This window comes from Pinus tabuliformis, chromosome J (assembly GCF_031772625.1).
Source record: "Pinus tabuliformis cultivar Carrire ecotype Pingquan chromosome J, CPIR1, whole genome shotgun sequence".
Classification (NCBI taxonomy): Eukaryota; Viridiplantae; Streptophyta; class Pinopsida; order Pinales; family Pinaceae; genus Pinus; species Pinus tabuliformis.
Genome location: NC_142295.1, coordinates 1432581048 through 1432601427, shown reverse-complemented (window position 1 = coordinate 1432601427; position 20380 = coordinate 1432581048). Strand labels below are relative to the sequence as shown.

General features: G+C 38.1%; 1 protein-coding gene across 4 annotated transcripts in view; it reads right to left on the bottom strand.

Moving 5' to 3' along the window:
• Positions 1-20380, bottom strand: part of LOC149232745 (tRNA (guanine(37)-N(1))-methyltransferase 1-like) — a 451966-nt gene that overhangs the window by 217261 nt on the left and 214325 nt on the right. For all 4 annotated transcript variants that reach the window (XR_016248185.1, XR_016248186.1, XM_089379487.1 and 1 more), the window contains exon 5: positions 17817-17887. Coding sequence is in view for 2 of the 4 variants with exons in the window: in XM_089379487.1 (XP_089235613.1) it covers positions 17817-17887 (71 nt within the window). In the remaining 2 variants the exon portion in view is untranslated. The remainder of the gene's footprint in view (positions 1-17816; positions 17888-20380) is intronic.

Below are 20380 nucleotides of genomic sequence, written 5' to 3'. Positions count from 1 at the left end.
TTCATGGCTGATAATATTTTTATTAGATTCCTCTCGTCGAGAGGTGTAGGATTGATATAAAGATCATCTGATTCCAATAAGTATTCATGGAGATATGAATTTATTTTGATTATGGAATTATTATCAAGCCGACCTACAACTCATGTAGGCTCAGAAGCCCAATAGTCACACCTATTCAAACACCAACGTTGTGTATAAATATAAGAGGACTTTTCCTCATTTTCACTCACTCTTCTCATCACATCTCTTTCTCTCTACGGCGCAGAAATGAGTCTCTTCTCTACTGCGCAGAAATGGGTCTCTCTCTCACACATGTGAAGCCGGAAGCTGTTGAACTTGAAGCTACAACTGCAGATCCAAAGATTGACCTGTGTGGCCTTGAAGATCTCCTCTTTGGAACTGCGTTGTAGGTCCATCTGGATCTCCTTTGAAAGCCGCAACTTTTGGTGGTGGAATGAAGTCAATCCGACGAACGGTTTGCAAGATATCGACTACCCTAGTTTGAAGCCGGAAACTGCTGAAACTGAAGCTGCAACTGCAGAAGTAAAGATTGACCTGCGTGGCCTAGAAGATCCTCATCTGAACTGCGTTGTAGGTTCATCTGAACCTCCTCTGGAAGCCGTAACTTTTGGTGGTGGAATGAAGTCAATCCGACGGTCGGTTTGTGAGATATCGTCGGCCCTAGTTTGATGATGAAGCCACTAATGCTGATGGTGCTGATCTAGGGTTTGCTACTGCTGATATAAATCAGATTTATTGTACTGTTTCTCTCTGCTGAATTATTGAAGATAAAAGAAGATTTGCTCAAAGGGTTTCCCCACACATTGTGGGGTTTGTCCCTGGCTAGCCGCCACATCTTGTGTCTCTTGTCTTGGCTTGTTTTCTATCGATCGTTTAATGTTCTATCTGCACTTTACTTTATGTACATGTGATTGTTAATCTGTGGAATATAATAAGGAAAAGAAGTAAACTGTTATAAGCATAGAACATACCATAACTTAACAGAAATTGAGTTTTGTAGTTTGCTTATCACGGACACTTTTGGGCATGGATTAATGGGGGGATTCGGCAAAAGGAATGGGTTAGATCTGTGCTTCTGTACCCTAGACCCCTTTTAGGAAATAACCTTGCATTCTAGTCTCGTGGGACCTCTTTCACTGACCATTTGGTTTCAGGGATGGTATTTCATGGGAAACTGAGATTTTGGTCGTGTGGTCCTGCTCCCTTATCCACTTGTAATACCCTCTTTCCACTCATTATTACCCCATCTATCATTTCTCCCGCTTGTGTCCACATTTCCCCATCGGGTCTACATAGGGTTAGCTCACCCCTTCCCCTTTCCCACACCTTTGGTCATGGCTTGAAATGAAGCCCAGAGGTTGATGCAGCTAAAAAGAAAGTTAAAAACATATACGGCCACATTCAACAGGAAAAGAACCACAAAATGCAAAAGATGGTCAGGGTAAAAACATTTAGCACGTGGGCAAAAACCAATACATGAGCTCTACCCCATCATTATGGCCATCACCGTAGTTCCAACAGGTTTTATGAGCATTCTTCATCATATAGGTACCCATGATTGTCCCAACCCCTGATGGGCGATGAACCACCCCACCTTAAAGGGGGGAATTCACTGCTATATCTTATACATCATGCTCTAACCCCTTGAGCCCCAAGCAGTTAATCAAAGAAAATCATAAAAAGGCAAAAGGCATATAAAAAAGGGTGGAAAAATCAACGTCAGGGCATCTCATGTACCATGATTGCTCCCTCCTACACCTTATAAACCCAAGTGGGGCTTCCCTTTTATTAGCTACCCCTGTGCCCCAACCTATGACCCAGGGTTTCCCCTTCTCTTTCCCCACTTCATTCACTTACCTACCACATGCCACCACCTTTGACGAATGTATCTTGACTATATTATCCCCTTTAGAAGCAGAAACCACCTAATAGGGTACTCGGTTAACCCCATTGGGAGTTTAGGAGACATTGGCACATCCCGAAGCCCATTATGGAAGGGCATGTCATTATGAAGTCCCCACCTGTGGTCCATGATTAGGTAAGCTCATTTACTCTATTTCTCTAATGACTTGTTGTACTAGAAGCCTAGAGGACGCATTGGATCTTATGTAGGACTGCAGATGGTTTCCATTTGGGGTTTGGTCTCCCTATATGGGGTCCTAATCCTCCAGCGAGCTACATTGGCACATATAGGGTTTGCGTTGAGAGCCATGGGCCTCCACAGCAGCAGATTTCACTTCATGGATCCCCACAGCCATTCAGAGATTGCTCGTGGTTCACTTATTGGACAAGGAGGATGCACCTGATCCATCATGCCCAGTTGGCCCCAGATCTACACCATACACTTGGCAAATGATCCAGGACTTCTACAATGATGTGGCATCTCCTACATTATCATCCTAGCCCTCGTGGGCAACCTACATGCATCTTCGATTTGTTTGGAGACCCATTAGGACACTTGTGTGCCCCTACAGTCACTTGGAACACCACAGGTTATTACAAGGGGCCAACCCCTTGTCCACTGCTTTTGAGGGTCCTATTCTCCATTGTGGCACCCATGTACCCCATTAGGCCTCTTAGACGGCCCTAAGACATGCATAGATTATTATCTATCCTCTTGAGAGACTTACTTTTTCATTTGTGAGCTAGTTTGGTGGGCTTGTCACCAAAAGGTTGTATTATTAGCACATTATTTTATTTTTGGGGCTTATGTAGGCCAAGGAGGCTAATTCAAACTCCTTAGATTTGTATAAATACAAGTGAGGTGAGATCATTTATCAATCGTCACCTGACTTGGGAGCTCTCTATCATAGAGAACTTCGCATTTTTTTCCTTAGAGGATATTCTTGCAAATGGATGAATTTTGATATATGGATTTGGGCTATTTTTCTTTTCTTAGAGCTTTGTCTATAACGTTGTAGGTAAATTTTAAATGTTGTTATTCTTGTTGCTACATACTGCTAAAATTAGGGCTAGTTGCTGCATAATTGAAACGTGGAATTAAGCTTGTTTTAGCTAATTTAATGTATTGGTCAATGTTATATGAATGAAATGTCCTAGAGATTATATGTTTCGACAAGCTTGCATCATTTTATTTGAAGTATAAGTGCTTGAAGGTCAGTTTTCTTTTCTTTCTCTGAACATTAGATGAAGCTGACTTCCCGGGCCTCCTTGATCAAGAAACCAAGTTTTTACTCATCATCATCCTTGACCCCTTATCCCCAAGTGAATTAGGCACTGATCCCTAAAAAGGGTGGTCATATCCTTCACCTTTTTCACCTTTTACCACTTTTTCCCAAGTCTAGCCCTCAAAGATCACCTAGGGCATCAATTTCCCGAGAACTGACCCAAGGAAAAACTTAAATCTCCTACAAGCTACTGCGTTGGTGGGTCCCCTCCCTCTCCAAATTTGAGGCAATTCTAGTAGTGGAATCTTTGGGAATCCCAAGTCCTAGCTCTAGGATCGAATTTTGCCTAAGCATCCCCAAGGCTAGACCTCAATAAGATCAATTCAACCTTTTGAAGTAAATATTCGTGTTTAGTCCTTTCCCTTCACCTTGTCCAGAATAGAAACATCATTGGTTGTTGCATTCCATCCCTGAACCTGGGCAAGGTCCACGTGGCCCCGTGTGCTCCCACTTCTCAATAAAGATTATTTGTCAAAGACCATTTGGGAACCCAAGTTTCCCAAGGATTATAGGGATTGAGAACCTTGTCTATAAGCCTATTCCTTCTCCCTCAACCCTCCAATCCTCACCCCTTACCCCTGGAGGACCAAGTCCCTTGCTTAAAGAGCAAGCAAGTTCCACTATTCACTCCATCCTTGGGAAAGGGTTTCCAGGGTCACTTCCACCTATCCATTGACATATACTTTACAAGTGATCCCTACACTACCAATACTCCTCCCATTGATGAAAGTTCGTAAAGAGCAGGGAGACTTAGCTATGGTGACAGTGGGCTAAGCCACCACCGTTGCCCTTAAACTAGCAAGTTCCCCTGTTGGGAACCCCTTTTAGGTCCCCTGCTAGTTTGAGTGGTAATAAGACCTGCTTTCATATTGCCTGTATCTTCATACACTACGGGCATATAGGTGACGCCTGCAAAGATTTGAACACAGGTGGGACTCTTGCAAATCGATTCCAAACACCAAAACTCTACATTCATCTAATGGTAGTTCACAACAGTTAATATAATTGTTTGGTGGCAGTCTTCAACAAAAAACTGCGGGATATGTTTCCCTTTATTCCCACATACCTACACACTTTGTACCACTTAAACACATATGCTGCCATCCAAGGAAGACTACATAGACCATTTGCAGGTATGCTCCAGTAATTTGATTTCCATTTGGAGGGTTCATCTTGTTAAGTTTAGGAATGTTCTATGCTAGAGCAGTTTATTTAAATTTTCACTGTTAACAATCACATCAGCATTAAAGTAAACTGCAGATAAAACATAAATATAAATCGCAGAAGACAAGCCAAGACAAGAGGACACAAAATGTGGCGCTAGCCAGGGACAAACCCCACAATGTGGGGAAACCCTTGATCAATTCTTCGTTTATGTTCTTTAAAGTTTAGCAGAGAAAGAGAGAGAGAGAGAGAGATTGTACATTTACAACAGAAGTCAACACTTTGACTTATCTAGATCTAGCATAAATCATTTCTTATAACGATGAGATTAGTTGAAGACATTCTGCTTCAATTGATTTTGCAAGGTGACTCCTTCACCTATCATCGTTCTGCATCTCGTTCATTTGCTGCACCTGACTGTGTAGCACCATCATGTTGCGTCATGCATTATCATGTTGCTCATGTTGCCCATGCGTTACATCATACTGCCCATACACCATGCTGCCCATGCATCATGCTGCCCATGCATCATGCTGCCCATGAGCTATTTATGCTCCATGCATCATTGTGTTGCCCATGCACATGATTACATTTACCATGATGCTCATACATCATGCATCATGCTGCTCATACTACTGCCCATTATGCAGCTCATCATGCTGCTCATAATACCCTTCTGTTGCTTCATAATGGAGGTCATATACATATCAGCCTTAGCTGCTTGCTATGGCTTGCAGCCTAGCAAAGCAGCTAGGCTATATTATTTCCATATAGGGTTTGCTCAGGGATATGACTGCATCCCATATGTTGAACTGGACAGCGTATTCCTTACACTTGTTGTCCTGATTGTACTCCATATATATATATATATATATATATATATATATATATATATATATATATATGACATCTATATGACTCCATGATGAACAGCATATTCCTTCTTACCTGTGAGCCTTGACTGCCCAGCGTATCCATGACTGCAGCATATATATGACTGCACAGCTTATCCATGACTGCGTTCCATGTAGAAGACTGCGTTCCAATGACTGGGTTTACATGCATATATGTGACTGCTTTCTAATATATATTGTGTGGCATTATATTACCTACGTTCCAATATATATTGTCTTTCCATTATTTATGCCCAGCGTATATATTCCTATGACCAGCGTTTCTATGCCCAGCGTATATATATATCTGGACTGTAATATCAACGTGAAATCCATATGTAATATCTTCTGTTGATGTGTATGTATATGTTTCCACTACGCTGCCAGATATATGTCTTCATTACGCTGCCAGATATATGTCTCCACTACGCTGCCAGAAATGCGTGTTAGATCTTTTGTTGATGCGTATATATATGTCCACGTTGCACTGCCAAACCTGCGTGTTAGGTCTTTGATGATGGGTATATATGTGTCCACGTTACACTGCCAGACCTGCGTGTCTTATTATATGACTGTGTTTCAATATATATATTGCATTATGACTGCGACTAGGTCTTCCAAGAACAGCGTATTACATGAACGTATTTATTAGTTGTGTCTCCATGTGCTGCGTATTTGTGCTGCATATATTTCTCCTTGTGCTGCGTATTTGTGTTGTGTATATTAGTCCCTTTAGGGCTTCGTATAGAAGCTCCATTTCACTGCGTTGAGGGTTAGACTCTACAGCGTTGAAACTTCTTCCATTAGCTGCGCTTATGCATCTCCATGATCAGCGTGATAGATCTTCATGACTGCATTGGTAGGGCATCATCATAAAGCCGGCATATTATTCTTCGTGTCTCCCTCCTTCTCCAAAAACCCAAGACAAGGAGAGGAGGAGATCACTCAAGAATTTGTGTGTGAAATGACTTCAAGTCCTTGCCAATTTATATTAAAACGTAAGTGATGAATAGGCGTGACTATTGGGCTTCTGAGCCTACTCAAGAGCTGGTTGGCTAGATAATAAAACCATAAACTAAATAAATTCATCTCCATAAATACATATCGGAATCGGATGATCTTTGGATCAATCCTACACCTCTCGATGAGAGGGGTCCATTAAAAATATCAGCTACCATAAATAAGCTGACCCACATGGAGTTTGGCCCTAGTTGCCAATTTAACACATCTTCTTTAGGATCTCAGTCATGGTGCCACTTGGAAGCTCAGTTTGTCATTGGGATTATCTTCATTCCACACTTGTCACTTACACTCACATTGGGATTTGCTCCCATAGTTCTATTTAAATGAGCCTTTGGATCTCATTTTGTATTCATGTTATGAGCTATTGGGCTTGAGGAAACTCTGCCATTTTGTACTTGCAATTTGTTAATATAATCAAAGACTTTGGGGCAATTTTGGTGGTGTTCTCTTGGCATTTTGAGGTGATATCCTTCCATAATTTTGTTATTATGCTTCAATTCTCTTGCATATTTGAATGTTGTTAGCTTATATTTGCCATATATTTTGGATTGATATGTGCAAGCTATCTTGCACATATCCTTGATTTAGAGTAGCATTCTAGAAATGAGCTTACCAATTTATTTTTCGAGGAATATTTGGTCTATCTCACCCATTGTGATGCTCTAATCCTTTGCAAGCTAATATTTGTTTCAAGTGTGTAGGAAGAAATCTATTTGAATTTGTGTGTAGGAATCCATTTGGGCGTGGGAGAAGTCTCACATAGATCAACTCACTCCCGAATTCAAAGTGGCTCAAGACTCATCAATTTTCACTCCAAGTCTTTCATCTAAAGAAGAGCAAGAGGGGAGTTTCTCTCACTCATTATCTACTTGAATCATTTATTCATTTAAATTACATGTTCCTTGATTTAGAGCTTTCAAGTTTACATAAGCTATTTAAGAGCAATTTCCTAAGCTAAACAAGTATGGGGGTTTACTCCCATTACTTGATTTAGTGTCTTGTATATTAATTTGTATTATATTTTGTTTACTTTGCTCTCTCTCTACACTAATACTCTCTTTTCTTTTGCAGCCCATAGTTGGAGCTTTTGGCAACAAGAGTCTTGAAGAGAAATCTTGGAAAACTCTAACTATTTTTTGCAAGACCTCCCACACATTTGAAGACCAATTTCAAGGAGGCCATGAGAATTATAGGACTGCTACAAATTGGTTAGCTTGTGGACCTTTGGGCTGATTTAGTCCTCGTAATTTTCAGATTTCAATAAAATATCATTGGCCATTGTGATTGCCATAGTTTGGAAGGAGACTCTAGCTTCTCTAGCTCCTATTTTGTAAAGTTCTCCTTCATCTTTTCAGTATCCCTCTAAGAGGCTTTCTACTCATTGTAACCATTAATAAAATATCAAAATTTGCTTGTGGAAGCTTGGGATTTTACCCATGACATCCCTCCTCCTCATTTAGAGGGAGGACTTTGTTGGTGGATTGACTTGCATCTCATTTTCATAGTTTTATTACTTAGTCCATTTGCATGTTTAATTGGGAATTAACACAACCTCACATCACATTTCATTTACTAATTGTGCTATCTAAGTTTCTTGCATGCCTAAGTTTCAACATTGACATCTTGTTTCTTGAGCAATTTCATTTATGTGCAAGCACTTTACTTTTGTTGACAAGCTTTGATTTATTCCATTTGCACTCAACTTGTTTAAATTGTTTCATAATCATTTGGATATATGCTTCATTATTGTGTTAACTTATGCTACATGTTTTAATGATTATTGGAGCATTACATTTGACTAGAAGCAATTTTATCTTAAGCAATTTATCTGTCTCATTTCATTTAGCTTGTCTACTTTTTTATCAATTGGTGAAGCACGTGCAACACTTGTGCGCTGATTTTCATTTTTCTGATTGAAATCACTATTGCAATTTTATGTTGAGCACCTTCTCATTGTTTTTATTTTGAAGCATTGCAATCAACATTTCTTTTGGGAAAGAACTTACATGTATCTCATTTAGGCATATTAACATAACTTGCATTTCTAATTAATTTGACCTCCAAGCATAAGCTTGGCTGAAAAGAAATAATAGGGCCAAGATTTCCTTGCAAATTTCTTCCAACCGGTACGGAGTAAGATAAAGTGTGTGACCCTGCAGTTATGAAGGTGGCATTGTCCCCTTGTAGAAACGAAGGCACAAATGGCTTGTAAGGATTGGGGAGGAGGTATTGTTAATGAAAACAAGAGATTCCTCACCCCCTCTTCCTTGTAGTCACTCTAATCTTTACCCTTTGGTAAGAGGTTGAAAAGAGAATCTCTCACCTAGAATAGGCATTTAGTCTAAAACTTACCAAGATAATTGCATCTAACCTTAGTTAAGTGCATATCATTTTAACTCATTTTACTTTTAAATCATTTTACTTGCAATTTGATCTTATTTACATGAATTATTGTTGAAGTATTTCATTGAGCAAGTGCAATAACATTCTTTTTTGCAAGTGAAGCTTTGGTTCATCATATTCCATGTTGTAAGTTATTTAAATTGTTATTTTACATGTTTTCCAATCATGAATGATAGTATCTTGGCTTAAGGCATCTTTTTGCAATTTATATCTTGCAAGTTAATATTTCGTAATCTAACATTGATTTGTTTTGCAGGATTATTTGTTTTATTTCATTTGAACAAGTGTTTATTATTTTGAAGCAATTATTAAGGCACTGGTTTTACACGCTTATCTTTTGCTTGTGTTGATGATCATTGAGAATATTTTCATTGTTGGAAATACAGAGAGGGGGGCGAATCAGCGTTTCTTTTCAATTGTTATGTTTTACCAATTAGATCACTTATAATTAGAACACAAAAAGAAAAATGATATAATAAATCATTTTATTAATCAGAAATAACAAAGACTTCAATCCTCTTCTTTACAATAAATAAAATACAATAATATGTAGGACTCCAACCCTAGATTAAGACACCAATCTTCAATCTCCCAGGCTCCAACCTATAGTTTTCCAAGCACCGACTTGGGCTTCCCAAGTCTCCAACCTTGTCACTTTGAGGCACCAACCTCTAGAGCTCCAACCTTGTCACTTTGACACACCAACCTCTGGGCTCCAACCCTATCTCTGGTACAAGCTCCAGCCTAGTCTCTTGAGAACTCCTATCCTCTAGGGCTCCAACCCTATCTTGCAAGGCACAAACCTTGTCTCTATGAGGCTCCAACCTCTAGGGCTCCAATCCTCAGCTTCAATTCGTCAAGATAAGTTTAATGATTCTTAATGGCTCCCAATATCTTCTTCAATGAGCCCTGTCAATCTCTTCAGCAATGTCTTCTTTAAATCACTTCACAAATGACAACCTTGTCTTCTCATGAAGGTGTCACCACTGCTCTTCATGGTACCCAAACAATCTCCCCAAGGTCACTCTATGAGGGCTTCAATCAAGGTCTCCAATGATCTCCACACATCTTTAATATGATGCTTCACAATGTTCTCTAATACCCTCGCTGTCTAGTCGACTCCAAAGAACTAATCTACACACTAAACTCCAAAGGATCTTCAGTCAACACTAGAGATGCTTCCAAACTTCTTAAGTCATCAATGCTCCTTCAACAAGACTTAACAAAGCCTTCAAAAGGGTGTACAATATTTTCAATCACTGCTCAAATATGATGCCCAAAACCACTATAATAATTTTGTCCTCCAAACAGGTCCAAGACTTCTTTAATCAATTGAGCTACCATAGGAAGAACGTACACGGTTCTTCAATTTTTTAGGCCTCCACCACTGACTACATATGCCTTGATGATGCCACCAGAGTTATTCCAATAGTCAATCACTGACACCTCAAGTTGTTGGAATGTAACTGAGTTGTTGTCCTCGGTGTTGTAATTATCTCTTCCTTCACTATTCTAGCACATATATATACATATATGTAGCTATAGGACAGATTTGATCCCTCCACAGGTGACTGCTTCAGAGGTTTGTTCACAATGCCGAGGTGACTGATTCAGGAGTCTGTTCACAGGTCTATTCACAATGTCGAGGTTTGTTCACAATGTCGAGATGATTGCTTCAGGAGTGACTGCTTAATAGTTTTGCAATATGCTTACTTTCAAGAAAAAAACTCAAAACACTTCAATGTTGGTGTCGTCTTCAGCTCCCTTCAAATGATGACAAATGTAACTTTACTCGGTCTCCAATGATGTATTGTTATCACAGATGTACACTTGTTGTTGCAGGAGTATCTAAATCACACGGTTCTGAAATATGGAGCCTCGTTCTAAAACTTTAATTCCCTGTTCTGAAACCTTACTTCATTGGTCCGAGGTCATATAGATCCGAGGTCATACAGGTCTGAGAATTAATCTTTTCACAGGTTTGAGCCCTGTTCCACTGCTTGGGAACCTGTCCAGCAACGAATCCAAGCTACAACCCTTCACACTGGTTCGAAACTTTTTTCTGTTCTGAGGTATAGTCCTTGTCGCAGGTTCTGTGGTATAGCTCTTGTCACAGCTGCAAGTCTGAGTGTATCAACTCTAGATTTTTCACCCAAACAAATCTTCAAAAAAAGCTTCCTCGGTGTCCCTAGTTCACGAGGTGTGAACTGTGATATATCTTTGTATCTCCTTGACCGAAATTGATGAGGGAGAAATGAAGTTCGAACTCTTATTTATATGGATTTGATTTAGAAATGAGGGGACGTGACTAATGGAGGGAAGCCGACTTGACGTGGATGGGTATCAGAGGTTTGGGTATCGGAAGTTTTAAAATGACACAACGTGCAAAACTTGCGACATAGGAAAGTTCCAACACAGCGGACGCGATATTATATTAAAACATTATGATAAAGCCAATCAGTTCCGCAACCATATCGGCAATCAGAGATCGAAGGTCGGGTCGGGTCCACATATCGAAGATCAGAGGTTTTCGCAGATCAGAGATTGGAGATTGGAGGTCGAGTTTGCATATTGAAAGTCGGAGCAAATCGGAGGTTATCGCAAATCGGAGATCATAGGTTTTGAGTGGTGAAACGCAATAAAAAACGCTGATATGATATTTCTCTGATAGAGTTTTATTATAGCGTTGTGTTATATTATATGCATTGAAACTTTGGTTATATGCATTGGAACTTTTGTTAAAAGGTTTCCAAAGTTTATTACTACAACAATGGGTTATTATTCAAAGGCTCGATTAAAGTCACACGATAATATATGTCATCATATGATCCTCCATCTCATCATATGGTCTCCAACCATGTCATCATATGTCATCATCAAGTGTAGTCATTCATGTATGTCATCTTCTTGATATGGCATCTTCATAAGAACTTTCATCACTAGGGCATTATGATCAATGGGCATCTTAGGGCAACATCACGGATCACAAGGATTTGTCATCATAAACAATGCCATATTGACATCAATGACAACCTTGACCAACATTCATTCCATATCTTGTATTGCTCATCATACTTGTTGAACTTGCTCATAATCTTGAAGTAGTCCAATCGACTTTAGGATCTCCTAGAAACTCATACCATTTTCATCTAACTTTTCATTAGGGACCACCCCCCTTAGCTTTCCTAGGAGAGAGCTTTAGTAGAGAGAGTTGGGTATAGGTGACAGCCCCATCTCTTAGTTTTGCCACCAAGGAACACCTTGTAGGGTTAAGGGATTTTTCTCACACTAATTTAGGTGTGTGTGCTAGGCAGTGTTGACCACCAAAGTGTACCCAAAAAAAAAATTGAGGACTCCATGCTCGAATATGTATCAGAGGCTTCATGTATTATCAAAGTTCACTATATTATCAGAGTTTTTCAACTCTATTTTTTCTTCTCGTATTCTTTTGTTGTACTCAGATTCAACAAAGCCCTATGGAGATGATGTAAAGTGATGCTAGTATGATGAGTTGAGTCATGTAACAGGCCTAGGTAAACCTGAGACCTTGTCATCAAGTGAGTTTACTTAAGGAGGTTTTTTCTTCACTTGCTTAATTATTAGGTGCTTACGGGGACTTAATAATTAATTGAGTTTTTTCCTCCAAGCATAACCCCAAAGTCAGAGTGTGGCTTGATGACAAGGCCTTGGGTGAGTTCTAGTGCCTAGAGTCATTGTATATTACCATACTAGATCACTCGTAAAATTTTGTGGAATTTGATTAGATCTAGGGGTCAATTTTTTAATTTCCCGCAGGGCGGAAATTTGAATAAAATCTGAATGTAAAATGTAATAAGTGATGCCTAGAGAAGTTGTATGGGGTATGTGTGATCTGAATGAAAAATGGCATCAACCCATGGTATTCATCCACCCATGTTATTCATCCACCCATGGAATTTACCCATGGTATTCTAAATGGCATCCACCCATGGTATTTGCCCATGGTATTGTAACATCCACCCATGGTATTTGTCCATGGTATTGTGATATTCACTCATGGTATTCATTCAGCTATGGAATTGACCCATGTATTGTGACAGCCACCCATAGTATTCATTCACCCATGGAATGGACCCGTGGTATTGTGACATCCACCCATGGAATTGACCTGTGGTATTGTAACTGAAAAATACTATAAATAACAAATCGGATTTTGTAAAAAGACAGATTGTCCACCACAATGTAGCTTTACAGTTATTCTCTGTTTTAATAAAACATTTCTTTGTGGTTTTGTTTATTGGGGCATTCTCCTCTTTTTCTTCTGGTAATTCAATTTTTCAGATCTTGGGGGCCTTCCCCCCAAGATCCATTTCAATCTTTTAGATCTTAGGGGCCTCCCCCCAAGATCGGGATCAATGTGTGCTCAAAATTACACCTCTCACCCTCAAATTTCTACTATGACATACTTTGAGGGGTAAAAAATAAGTTCTAGACCCTCAAAAACCATTTTTCCTAAGTTTTGTGGAAATGTGGCAATAAATTAGCCTAGCAATTAAATAAATGGAGAAAAATAAATATCCACACATGCTCAAATGATATGGAAATGAGGTGGAAATTCATCTAAAAGTCAAAGTTGAGTTACCAAGTAATGTGGACTCCACATAAGCCACAAATCAAGCAAATCGAATTTTTTGTGAAGAAGACGAGTTCTAGTGACAAGATCCACGATTTGAGGAAGTTAACTCGAGCTTCAAGGAGATATCATGAGTTGACTTGAAATTGGATTAGATTTTACTTGAGTGAGGTGGAGATTAGTCTCCTACTTCTCTCTCCCACATGTCCTCTCATCTAATTTGAGCTCCTTCATCAAGGATTACGTGGGCCTCTAAGGAAGAAATCAAGTTGCCACTTGGCAAATTCGAATTTGCATGATGGAGCATTGGGATTGTCACTTAATTGTCTTGGGATTGTCACCATTTGCCTTGGGATTTGCTCTCAAGCTTCTATATAATAGAGCTATGGGCTCTCACTATGTAATGATTGTTACTAGTTATTGTGCTTGCGGACGTTGTTGCCTTGTACACTTTCAGAAATATCAATAAAGACTTTGGGGTTTCATTCGTGAGGTGTTCTTGCTTTTGGAGTGTGATGAATTGTTGATCATTGGTATGTTTTCTTTTACTCATGCCTTGATTTAATTTGTTTCCATATGCTCTTGTAGATTTGTTAATGTAGAGTTATCTTGCATCGACATTTGATTTAGAAGTATGCTCTAAGTATAGAATGCTCTAGTTGGTTTCAAATAAATCTCTATAGTTTCTTATCATTGTTTATTTCTAAATCTATATAGAACTAATTCTTGATTGAAGTTTTGTAGAGGGAACATCTTGTTGGAATCAAAGAATCAAGTATGAGGGAAAGTCTTTGGAGAGACCAACCCACTCTTGATATATTATCAAAGGAACTTTCATTTGTTCATTGAGCCTTCATAGTCTTATCTTACAAAGTGGTTTTGCAAGGGTTTTTAGGGCATAGCTTGTACACAAGCCAAATAATTTTAAATTCAAATCACTTTTATTAAATGTTGTGCTCCAATTTCTTTCATTTGCTATCTACGAGCTTAAAATGGCTAATCAAATAGGAGAGTTTACTCACACTCTTTAGCTTAGTCCTTTGTAAATTATAAATGTACATACACACTTCATCTAGCTTAATTTTGTCCACTAATATTTTTCCTGTTTTGCAGCCCATATTTGGAGGATTTGATAACTCATTTGGAGCAGATTTTTGAGGGACATTTTCTACAAACTCATAACAAGTGTTTGCAGGACCCATTGGTGCATGATTGAACCATTTCCTAAGGAGGTCATGAGCATTTGGAGTCCCTCATTTTCTGCAAGGTCAACTTCATTTGAGGGTTACACATAAAGCTAGGTCATGGGCCTCTTAAGACTGATTTTCCCCTTGTAATTTTCACATTTCGAGGAGGTCTCATTAGCTACTTTGGTTGCCAAATTTTCACATTGTACAAAAAGGAAAATCTAGCTCCTATAGTTCCAATTGTGTAAAAGTTTCTCCTTCATCTTTTGGGCAGCCTTTTAAGGCCTTCTCCTCATTGTAATACCTCTAATAAAATAATCTTCTTGGGCTTGAGGGAGCTTGGGATTCATCCCATGGTATCCCACCTCCTCATTTAGAAGGAGGACTCTTGTGGGTGGATTTATTTGCATTCTTAACTTTCACAATTTAGTTTCTCTTGCATGCACTTTCCATTTGCTAATACTCATTCACACATGGTAAATTTGGGAATTAACACAACCTCAAAACTCCATTTCATTTACTAAATTAAGTTTGCTACATTTTTACTTGAGCTTTGCATCCTTCATTTCATTGTTGCTTTGAGCTACAAGTTAACGCTTTACTTTGAGCAAATCTTTCTTTACATGCAAGCACTTTACATTCTTGGCAAGCTTTCATTTAGTTTCTTAATTCATTTCCATTAAGCTTGATAAATTGTTTCATGACTACTAGAGTACATGCTTCATTTTTGTCAACTTTTGCTACATTGTTATTTTAAGCATTGTTGATATTTCCTTGGAGCATTATATTGTCATTGTCTACTTGAAACAATTTATTTTTCAAGCTACTTGCATCATTTTAATTCACTTGCTCGCGTTAAGCTGCCATTTTTTTACTTTGAAGTCATTGGTGCAATTTTACTTTGGATATTTCTGATTTATGGAAGCATTGCCATCAAGATTTCAAATTTGGAGAGCAAGTAGCTTACATGCATCTCACTTAAACACATTTTATTCCTAATTGGTATTTCTAAAATTAACCTCCAACTTAAATTGGTTGTATAGACTTTAGAGACCCTCCACCCCTATTGACTCCTCATTGTGAGATCCAAATTTTCGGGCGAGGATGAGGTCTGGGCACTGGTGTTAAATTGAAACTTTGCTTTAGAATATAACTAATAAAAATAAACCAAGAGCATCTCTACATCACAATTTCACTTTACTTGCAATACAACTCTCCTATATATGTATCTTGAATTTATTTGAGTCATATTTGCAAATATCATCATTTTCTGAAGAAGCATTTGTTTTATAGTGCAAGTTTTTGGATCTTTTACTTTTGCAACAATTAGCTTTTTTGGACTTGGAATATCATTCATTGGTGCAACTCTATTTCAAGTTATTTCATATATTTGTTGCTTTGACGGTCATTTTTCTCATGAGTAATTGATGTCATTATCTTGTCATTTGAGCATTTACTTTCAACTTCAAGTACTATATCCTTTATAGTTGCAATTGATGTTTATATGCTCATCTTGGTCTAACATTTGATTTTGTAGGATTGTCTATCATTATATCTTGATTTTCATTTTGAGAAAAAAACTGACATTTTCTTTGAAGCATTGGTCTATAATTTGAATACATCATTGAATAATGCTTATATATTATATGTTTGTTAACATCTTGGAGTCAAGTTATTTTTGATAAGCATCTCCCTCTAACTTTAGTCTCCTAGAAATTCACATTTCCTTTATTAACTTTTCATTAGGGACCACCCCCTTTAGCTTACCTAGGAGAGAGCTTTAACGGAGAAAGTTGGGAATAGGTGACAGACCCATCTCTTAGTTTTTCCACCAACCACACCTTGTGGGGTTAGCTGCTTTTCTCAGTAACTTAGGTGTGTGTGTTAGGCGGCAAGAATAGGCGGCATCAACAGTTCCCATGATTCATGGATAGTATTCCCAGTAAACCCACTAGCATAGATTAGTGTGCCACTGTGCCTAGCCTAGGGAAATTAGAACTGGGCACCTACTAACACAGAACTAGACAAATTGGTGACAACCAATTGAGCTAACATCTTAGGATTTCAACATTGGTTGCTTAACCTATGCAAACAAATTTTCCAATAAATGAATTGCAAGCCCAAGTGAGAACATTGGAGGCAATGCATGAGTGTCGTGTTTCAAGAAGTGAAAAAAAGGTGAATTCTGAACTCAATAAACACAGCAATGGAATCCAATTGGAAAACATTGACTACTAAAGTTTTGTTTGATCTAATTTGGAATATCTCCTTGAAACATCTAGAATTCATAAATGAATAGCATCTGATTAGAGGGCTGCAATGGTGTTTCTATATTGCAGAAAATGAGCACAGGATATAAGCAGTAATGCATGGGAGAACTTCAAGAACGGGGGATCCAAGAGTTCATTCTATACTCAAGTAAAAAGGGGCTTGGACCCATGGAAGCTGCACAGTGAACACAATTGAGAGTAGCACATTTATTTTGCCACTAGAAGATGTCTTCCATCATTAACAAACACTATCTTCTATTTAAGCTTCAACCTGTTTATTCCCTCAGATTGGCAAAGAAGTCAGCACGGCCAGCATGTAAGAGTTCAACTCCCTAAAAGTTCAGTTAAATTTTGGCAGGAAAAAAGAAAAAAAATTCAAAATAAGGAAGTCTCTTTCTTTTGGCATGTATAGTTGACACCCATGAGTTTTTCCACCAGTTCAAAAGTTGGACTCCTGGGTATCAAATAACCTGTGAGTTACTTGTAGCGTCAGGGTCTGACTCACAAGTACTCATCAGTCTCACTTGCTGCTGGCAATTTGACTTGGAACTGTGTTAACTCCAGTCAGCAGCAGGGCCAAGCAGTGGTTGACTCTGGTATTCTCAGAAAACTTGGCAGATCTTTCAACTGTAAGGCAGACAGAGGTGGATTGTGGGAATAATATGGAAGAACAGAAAGAAAGGAAATTATACTAATGTCCACAGATACCCAAAACAGTTTACAACTATACCTAGAATTAAAACAAAAATAAAGAGGTAAGAAAAATTTGAACCATAGCAGTAAACAATAAAATGTAAAGTAGATGGTACAAAAATGTAGCCAGTCATGTATCATATACAAACTCTTGCCGAAAAAGAGAACAAGACCCTTCTCTAATCCTCAAAATAAGAAAAAGCAAATTTTTGAGAGAAAATGAAAGCAGGTGTTCATTTTGTTTGGAAGGAAAGAAAATGTTCCCAAGGTTTCATACTCAATTGGAATATCCTTACAATAAAATGGGGTTTCCACATAAAGAATTAGTACCAATTTGCTAAGATTCGGTATTGTTTACTTACAAACATTATCACCACGTTTAAAATTATTAATAAGTCGTTGCCTTTCTGTTCCAAGCCTTGAATTCCAATACCTGTATAGGCACAGATGTTTCAGTATTATTTACAGAGGCATGTAACACTGCTAAATAGTTAGAACTTATAAGTTAAAAGACCAAATGCTCTAAATTTTAACCAGCATTATCACAAGGACTTCCTAAGTATTGCACTCAATGAACATCAATCTATCTTCATTGGATCATCAGCATCAACATTTATGTTCAACTAAACAGCTAAATAATCTCATGTCACAAAATCTCTTTTTAGAGAAAGTATAATCATCTAATTAGTATGGGGTACATACACCATACTAATATAGAATATTTCTAAATGCATATAAATTGGTACAGCCATCTAATTTGTATTGGGTACATACACCATAATCATATTGAATTCTAAATGCATAAAAATTGGGACCTGATTAATATAAAAGCAAAGCGTATCATGTGTGGCTTTTGATTCTGATGTTAGAGCATATAATAAGATGGTCAATCAACTTTTTATGATCTGGATGCAGAGCAAAAAAGATAATCGGACATCTGTCACTTGCAATCTCCCTTCCATTGCTTGATGTAAAATTTTCACAAATGAAAGGTATTCGAGAGGAAATTTTGCATGAGCATGATAAATGTTGCAATTGCACATTCTTTATGGATATAAGGATATTGCAGTTATACTTATTTAGTTTTGTCCTCCACTTTGTGCTGTCAAGACTCAAGATTATAATCACTCTTTTGTCTCCACCTCCAACAAAACAATCTGTAAATGCATGAACCCTTTTGGCACATCAAAACTGAGCTGACATAAACAGGCTTGGTTTGTCATAAGCAAAATCTCAAGCCATCTCAAGCCATTCTACTCTTGCCTTCACAAATACCTTAGCCTTTCAGGCTTTCCCCCACTGAAAGCATGGCTATGACTAAGTATCTTATGTATAAGAAGAGGTCTCTTCAGAACTAGTGTGAAGAAAAAAATAAACATTGCTAAAAAGTGAAAGTAAGCATTGGTCAATTCCCTAAACACTATTGGATAAAAGAGTTTGTGTTAAAATTGGCAACTAAGGCCAAATTCCACTTTGGGACAGCGCATTTGATGGAGATGATGATTGCATTGGATTCCACTTTTCGAGAGGTCCAAGACTGATATAAAGATCATCTCATTCGGATAAGCAGAAGTGTGATTTTGAATTTATTCCCTCACATGTGCAAATTGTTCAGGTTGGCTTCATCATTATGTAGGCTCAAGAAGCCCAATGGATGTCTCTCTTCACCCTCAACAAAGTGTATAAATAGAAGAGACCTCACACCTCATTTGGACATCCACCACTCGCACATTCTTCTCTCTCTTCATCAGATTGGTTCGGACAGCTTGGGCAGCCTCTCTCTCTCTCACACGTGCGGCTAGGAGGACAGAATTTTTGGGCTAAATCACAGAACAGAAATTGCAGAATTTCAAACAGTTTGACCAGCATTGACCGCGGCTGTTTTGACCAGTTTTGACTGCAGTTATGAGGGCAGAATTTCGATTTCCTTAGGCCGTATTGACTGGCACAAAAATCAATGTTTTCTGGGAAGTTTGACCTGCGTTGACTGCAGGCCTGTTTGACCGCAAGTTGACGGAGTTTGACCAGAGTTTTTGTGACCACTTTGGGTTGAATTTGACCATTGCTGCAGGCTGAGTTAGACTGCATTTGACCTAGCTTCAAAGGAGGTATTTGACTGTTGTTTTGACCAGCGTTGACTTTCTGGTTAGGGCTGACATTTGACTGCAGAATTTGACAGGGCTGACGTTTGAATGCAGAATTCAACAGGGCTGATTTGACTTTGTATTGGGCTAATCAATTTTATTTGTGTACTCTCTCACTCTCTCTCTGCTGAACCATTGAATAATAATTAGAAGATTTGAACAAAGGGTTTCCCCACATTGCGGTTTTTTCCCTGGCATCTGCCAAACCCAGTGTTCTTTTGTCTTGGCTTGTCTTCTGCATTTGTTTTATTGTCTATCTGCATTTATTGTCAATGTAGTTTATGGTTAATGTGATTGCTACTGGAAATAATTGGAAATTATTATTGGGCTGCTAAAGGAACATTGAAATAAATTGTGTTAAACATAGAACATACCATTGTTATTGTTGTAACATTTTTTGACACAAAGGAAAAAGTAAAAAATAAAAGTTACAAAAATTGTAAATTGTGCTAGTATACCCCTCAGACTGGCAAAATCTTCAAGTGTGCTAATGTTGGTTATTATAAATACTTCTGCGTTATTTTAAATAATTTTTATATTTTAAATACTTAATTTATATATATATAAAATTATTTTTATTTAGAATTATAAATAAAATTGTTGAACTTTGAAAGCACAATCTCCAAGTCAAATTGAAGTTAGCATATTACAAGACAACTCTGTATAAAAATCAAAAGCCGACGGAGGAGCCCACAAGGGGTAATATATGCTCAATGGTTTGAATTGTATTAGAGGCCAGGGGAATTATAAACAATGTATTATCATGTCAGCTTGCACATATG